This window comes from Octodon degus, unplaced genomic scaffold (assembly GCF_000260255.1).
Source record: "Octodon degus isolate 3935 unplaced genomic scaffold, OctDeg1.0 scaffold00575, whole genome shotgun sequence".
In the NCBI taxonomy this organism is placed as follows: Eukaryota; Metazoa; Chordata; class Mammalia; order Rodentia; family Octodontidae; genus Octodon; species Octodon degus.
Window position 1 is genome coordinate 23,426 of NW_004525151.1, and position 7,391 is coordinate 30,816.

Genomic DNA, 7,391 nt, shown 5'->3' on the forward strand with positions numbered 1-7,391 from the left:
CGGAGTGGTGGTGGGCGGCCCGAGGGGCTGGGAGAGGGTCCGGCCCACGCTGCGCCTGGGCTGGGACTGTGTCCTGAGTCTTAATTGACCTTGAAAGGCTAGGGCCAAAATGTTTGTTTTCCCTGCGAACTTCCTTTTTCTCTACTTTTGGTCTGCAAACTTAGATTGTTAACCCTCCAGAGGAGAAGCTTATTGTTATTAGGTATATCTAAAAATCTAAAGAAACTCCCAGTAACTAGTAGAAGTTTCCATTGCCTCACTAAATATAGAACTAATTTTTATGCAATGATTGCTGGGTATGCTTTTTTCTAAAACACAATACTAACTGAGCCATCTGCTTTGTACAAGCAAATTCCCTTTGTCCACCGCCAATGGTTTCTTGTACACACTTCTCTGATTAGTCCAAGTTCACCTTATTGGGATCTATTTTATTTCATGACAATAGGACCACAGCCATTCATCAAAGTTTTTTAGATACACTGATGCACTCAGCATTATGTGAGGTCACTGAGAGTGTGTTTTTTTGTGCTTTGGTGTGTGAGATCATCTTTTGGGCTCCTTGGTTAACGTATTTTCTGCAGACCTCATTAGGTTCTACTAAAGACACAAAATGTTCTTGGACAGATGACGCTTAGTCATGATCATGCTTGATGATCATTCCACTTGCTTCACATTCTGAGCAGGATCTCCAGTTTGTTGCAGATTTACTGTAGTTTCACATTCTTCCCACTCTTCAGACCAAAAATATGCACTATACCTTGATTTTGTTATAGAACCAATATTTTTCTGAGAATGGAAAATGCACTGAGGGACAGTCTCTGGACAGTCCCAGATATCTTTTTTTTTCCTTTTTATTTCTTCTTTTTTTCCTGCATTACCAGGGATTGAACGCAGGTCTTTGAGCTTGCCAGGGAAGTGGTTATTCCACTGAGCCATCTCCCTAGCCATATATGTATATATATATTTAGTACAGGGTCTACAGAGTATCACAACACAGATTGAACTTGTACTCATCCTTTCTGTTTTTCAGCCTCTGAAGTGCTGGCATTACAGGTGTGCACAATCACGACTACACTGTCTCCACCTCAGCATAGCTTGGGTTCAGGGCCATCACCATAGGCCGAAGATCAAAACTCTGGATGCTGAGTCTACTTAAGCAAGCACTTTAATTTGCTGAGCTATCTGACTGGCCCTTGCAATTTTCTTCTTTATGAATGCTCACACTTTAGCCAAAGACTACATTTGAGGAGAAGAAATAACAAAGATGGACTCTAGGAACTAAAGGACCCTCTGTGAAGGCACCATCTTGCAAATTGCACACCTTGAATTTCTTCACACTAAGCAAAGACTGTGAATACTTCACTTGCACTGAGCATTTGCACAAGGTCTTCTGCTACCCTGCAGCCCACAGCCAGAAGCTCATAGAAGGCATGACCCTGGATGGTATTAGAAGGCACCTCCTCATCTCAGGTGAGGAGGTTCTTGAGATGTTGACACAGGAGAAAGGAAGCTTTGCTCCCCTGCTGTAATTTCTGATGAAACAAGGACCATTTCTGGTCTTGATCTCGAATGTGAAAACTGCGTTCCCTAGGTGAAACAGATAGAAATCAAAGCCCAAAAGTGGTCATATGAATATTGATACACATTTTATGAGACAATCCTTAAGCTGCCCTAAAACAGAATTCAGATTTAGGGGCCTACCAATGGCAAAGGAAAAGAAAGATAAAGACAGCTGTCCTCTGTGTCAGAAAATGTTCCTGGAGGATTCCTCAACATTCTCCTCATCTCCTCTACTCTAACCAATCAAACATCTCCATGAGTCTTCCCAAGATGCCTATTGACGTCCGCATTGGCTGAAGACATCTCTTTGTTGGTAGAGAAACAGTGCATTTGTGCAGTGAAGCAACAGAAATGTCTCCAACACTAAAGATAACAAAGAAGATTCAGGAGAACGTTCATATGAGGTGTCACTCCTTACACACAATGCCCTAAGCAGAACTCATGATAAAAAAAAATTCAGTTGATTTTGATAAAGTGCAGTTCTTCTTTCTATAAATGGTGCTTAAGAAAATTGGACAAAATGAAAGAAAAATATGTGTCAGGAAGAAACACACTTTCTGAATGAAAAGTCACACATGGGTATGCATCAACACAAGAATATGCAGTCTTGTAAATAAGGTAGCAATTCCTCAATATTAAAAGTGTGCAAAACAATAAAGTCTCATAATTGTTCCCTTTGAACTAACTTTATATTAATAAAGTTCAATACAATTTCAGAAGTATTCATGAGAATTTTCATGAAAGTTTATTGCATCCTCTACCAAGTGTTTTGTTCCCTAAAGGTTTCATAGCTCATCATCAGCTGTGTACCTTCCATGTGGCCTTCTGCCTCTCCATGGACCAGACTAGCTTTTTTGTTCCCCCACCCGGGTGGGCACACAAGGCATTCACACACCTTCAACCCTGTCTGCAGTGCACAGAGATCCTTACCTCAGATTTTCTGCCAGGCTCAGCTTCTCAGCCAGACTTTCTTCCTTGTACTGCAGCTTCTCGCCCAGAACAGACCGGATAATGTCTTTGAACTTTCGACAATCTGAGAGAGACAGATGCCCCTGGCTCAGTGCACAGTTGCCCCATGACTATGCCACGGCCTTCAGAAGGGGAGCTGCGACCAACCTAAATATAAATGCTATCACCCCACATGGGTGTTTGTATGCAGGTCCATGTTTTCATACTACAATCTACTGCACAGAGGACAGTTCATGGTCTCAATTTTATGCAAAGAAATGTGAACATTTAAAGGCCTATAAATTGACATCATTTAAGTAGTGTAGCCAGAGTGAGAATTAATATCCCGCTTTCCTTGCTATTTGCATGCCTGCAAGCATGGTGAAAGTTCCCAAAACCCAGTGAACTTTCTTTAAGAAGTGTGGCATGCATCAACCCCACAAAGTGACACAGTGCAAAAGGCAAGGATTCTCTATATGTACAGGAAAAGAGGCATTATGAAAGGTAACAGTGGCTATGGTGTGCAGATTAAGCCAATTTTCCAGAAGAAGGCCAAAACTACGAAGAAGATTGTTCTGAGGCTTCAGTGTGTGAGCCCAACTGCAGATCTAAGAGAATGCTGACTATTAAGAGATGCAAGCATTTTGAACTGTGAGGAGATAAGAATAGAAGGGGCAAGTGATCCAGGTTTATCTTTTCATGGTTTTTATTGTGAAAAAAATAAAATCTTGCTGTGTTCACTTAAAAAAAAAAGAATTGTTATCCCATGATGTCTAAATCTGCATCCAGGAAAAAAATATTAACAAACCTGCAGCACTGAAAGTCAAATACGAATGATTAGAGGCATAACTCAGTGGACTAAGGTCCTGTTTAGAAAAGCTCAGAGACTAGGAGTTCAATTCCCAGGGACCACATGCCACGCTAATCCCACCCCCAGGCACACTGAGCCTGTGAAGCAAACAAGCTGTGCTTATGCATGCATGCCCTAAATCACAGAAAAATATGTGACTGAAAACAGGAGGATCACTATGAGTATGGGCTTCCTGGTGAGATCCTTTATCAAGTACACGAAAAAGAGAAAAAATATGAAAAAAAGAAAGTAAAAGAAAAAAAAAACACCAAAACGTCAAACACTTAGGTGGCCTGGAAGCAGCAATAGGCTTTACTCATAGATTATAGCTGAAAACATTCTTGTCTTGGAACTGTGGTAATGATCAGATTATTAAAAGATGAGGGCCAGGAAGATGGCACAGTAGAATAAGTGCTTTTCTGGTAAGCACAAAGGCCTGAGTTCAATCCCTAGTTGCACCAAAAAAATATGAACAAGAATTATGTGAAACAAAAACCTGAAAGTCCATGCCCAAGACTAAAAAATTTGTATCAGTTTAGGAGCAGTAGAAATACCAACTTTAGTGTTTACTTTGAGATAGGCATTGTTGGAAGAATTTTATTAGACTAGGCTACAGTGATCAGGAACAGAAGTAGGTATGACCACAGACCATATAAATACTTGAGAAATCAGAGAGTAGGAAAAGATAAGAAACCTGCACTAGAACCATGGAGATGGATCCAGGGTGCATGCTCGACACACCATCACCTCTAAGGGCAGAGCAGGATACATGTTTTCTCTGTCAACTTCAAAGTCAAAGTATTTAGCTGCAATACTCATATTGTAGGGAAATCTGCTCACAAGTGAAATAAATTAGATTCATGTAAACATTGCCTCGCTCCCATGAGGAGCTCAAAGAATAAATAAGGTCTCAAATACACACAGATAGGGTGAAATGGGAAGAAATATCTCAAAAGTAGAGAGGAACTACAATGAGGAATGAGGAAAGAGAGGAAGGGAGGAAAAACACAAGATAGTCATAGTACTAATTTCTATTAGCTAATTGTTAAGAAACCTTAGTGCTGATAAATAGGAGAATTTTTGCATATTTCTCATTCTTTGAGTAACTATTTGATTTAACATGTGCAGTGTATAATCTCTTCTTACTCTCATATTTAATTTTGAAATTCTGGATTTTTTCCCAAAACATTACATAAATTTAGGTCAATTTCAGTTGAACTATACATTGCACCAATGACTTTTGTAGAAAACTTTACTTCATAAATGCAAATTCTGGGTCCAAACTAGTAGGGTTGTATGCACTCTTGGTGTTGCACACTGTCCTTGTCCACTGATTCCAATCAGCACAGCCCCTCTCAGTGCTCTGCTCAATGGACTCCTGCTTGGCATGCTCATTGAAGAGGGGAGAGGAACCTGGACACAAGCCTGGGGCTCAGTGTGGCTGATGGGATTCATGTCTTCATCTGACTTTGGCCTCATGTCTCATCGCTGAAACCTTAGTGATATACTTTGGTTGGCTGAGCTTCCTAAGGCCCTCCAGGTACACTGGCTCAGCTATAAGTAGATGGGGTGCTTCTTTTATATCCCAGAAATATCTGCTCCAACACCAGGGTGTAATGTGGTTCTCTTGAACTAAAAGGAAAAAAGTGCAAGCCAGGACTCATGGCTTGTTCTTCAGAGCAGTCTCTGATCTCCATGGTGACCCTTATGTCTGCTCTAGTTTCATTCAGCAGCACAATTCTCTCTGAGCCCAATAAACCAAGACACCCCTACCAACATGTTTCCTCAGCATAATCAGCATAGCATTTTGTCAATAAGAGGTCAACAGAAGCTTGAGTTAAACACAGTATCATTTCTTGTAGAAATTTAGGTCAACAGTGATATTATACATCTATAGGATCTCCTGAGGTAAAAATAGGGTCCAATAAAAATGGTCATAACTGATCTTCAACAGGAGCTAATTCTGAGTTTGGTTGAGGAAGCAGTAAGGTATTTTAACCTTAGCCTCATTAATGAATCAGTATTAATTGATAACCATAGTGTAACCCTATATTTCGCTATAAATCTCAGCTGATACAGTAGGAATACTATGATTTGAATGTCAGCAGGGTTACATAGTTTGTTCAAAATGAGATTCAAGGACATAGGGAGACCTTACTCTAAAAAACAAAGAAGAAATTTTGCAGAATGCTTAGAGAGAGTTTTGCATCATCTTTAACCGAGGAATAAAAATGAACATCTAACCTTCTAGGAACATGGGAGAAACATCAACTTGGAAGAAAAGGTCCTTTCTCAGTGTGAAAAAACTTGTTCACCACTTCAGGGATCATGAACCATCGAACTTACTGTGCTTTTGCAGCTCCTTAGCCATGGAATAGACAGTAGCTTCAGACACAAGAAAACGTTGTTTGAGTTCATGAAACTTCTCCTTACTCTCCTCCAGCTGTGATCGTAATTGCTGTTCAGGGTCTGAAATACTCAGTTCAACCTCTGAATGACAAGGAGGCCCGATGTGTATTCCCATGATGACGGATGTGTTGAAACAGGTAGAGCCGGAGACTGTGGACACATCCCAAACACATGATAAGTTCAAATCAAATGAAATCAAACACGTTGGATGAGGACAGTTGTATGATAAAACTATACTTATTAAGTTACTGCTGAGATTAACATCACCAAGAACACTTGAGTATTCTTAACCTTAACAATCAGTATCAAGTACCAGAGCTGAAGACACTGCTTGTAGCTCAAACTCTAGCAAAGCAGGTAATGTTGACAGTTGCTGTCAGGTAATAGAATGTGGTGGTGTCATGCAGCCCCTCTTTCCAGCAGCCTCAGCTATGCAAGTACACAAAGCTACTGTGTCTTGACCCAGAAGACAACTGCTGACAAATGCACAGTCATTCCACAATCTTATTACTTGTGTCTTTTTTGGCCAAGAACTATGGCCTCTTTCTCAAAGATCAACACATTTTTCACAGTGCTCTTTCACATGTATGTATAAACTCACCGTAGAATAAACCATTACCAAACATACTGTGTTTTTCTTAGCACTGTCTAGAATATATATCAACACCTGTTTCTCATTAAGGTACATTTTAAGGATGCTTTTTAAGTAAAAATTGTGAACTCATTCTAATTATAAAAATACAAAAGCATCACAGTGCTCTTCTTTGAGTTTTTCTCCGTTACTTCTAAATTTATTAAAATTATAGACAAAGCAGTAATATATAATATTAAGAGAATAAAACGTTTCTATTTTCAATTTGCAACATAGCTTCTTAAGATTATACTTTCCTCCCTTCAAGTTTATGTTGACCTGCTTTTCAGTCCCTGGGCTGAGTCCTTTCATTACACCCAAGGTAAATTAGACCTCACTACTTCTTAACATCCAGAGAGGCTGGAGGATGTGATTTATGACTTTTATTTGTTGTTGCTTTGTACATCACCAGCTACTGAAGAATATATGTATTTGAGATTTCTTTCTACTCCAACAAAAGCTTCTCACTAGCAGTCGAAGAGAATACGGTTGTTCATTTTATAAAATCTTGTGTGTGCTTAGTGACTTCTTAGAAAACATTTGTAAATACTTTGTATCTTTATGTCTTCTTTCAGTGTATTCAGTAAAACATAGTTGTAAAAATCTATTCATGGGATATGGCTTGATGGACTGAGGGAAGCAACGTCAGTTTGTTGACCTGTGACTCAGTTCCACTAACAGAACTCATCAAAATCTATAGCATGAGCCCATGGTGAGCATGACCCACAGTGCGCATGCACAACGGAGTAAGAAGAACAGGAATCCAAGATTGAGCTGGGAGGCACTGGCAGGTGGCAATCGATGCACTGCAAAACTCCTCACTCTCCCAGCTGTCATCACCACCTAGGTATTGGGAGCCTCTATGTTGAGTTCCTGGTATAAGCGGAACTGTTCAGATTAGTTTCCGTGCTTTGTAGAGTGGAAGGACAATAAATAGGATCATGGGCCATGGACCATGTAAAGACCGAAAACTCTAGCAATCACGTTGAAAGC

At 40.0% G+C, this 7,391-nt stretch overlaps 1 protein-coding gene across 1 annotated transcript; it reads right to left on the bottom strand.

The window, feature by feature from the left end:
• Positions 1–1,466: 1,466 nt before the first annotated feature.
• Positions 1,467–6,142, bottom strand: LOC111814813 (putative neuroblastoma breakpoint family member 5). The gene is made up of 4 exons (XM_023708752.1): positions 6,017–6,142; positions 5,705–5,917; positions 2,491–2,593; positions 1,467–1,587 (listed from the first exon to the last, which is right to left on the bottom strand). Exons 2-4 carry the CDS (start codon positions 5,880–5,882, stop codon positions 1,467–1,469), a joined length of 402 nt encoding a protein of 133 aa, XP_023564520.1. The 5' UTR covers positions 5,883–5,917; positions 6,017–6,142.
• Positions 6,143–7,391: the final 1,249 nt, after the last annotated feature.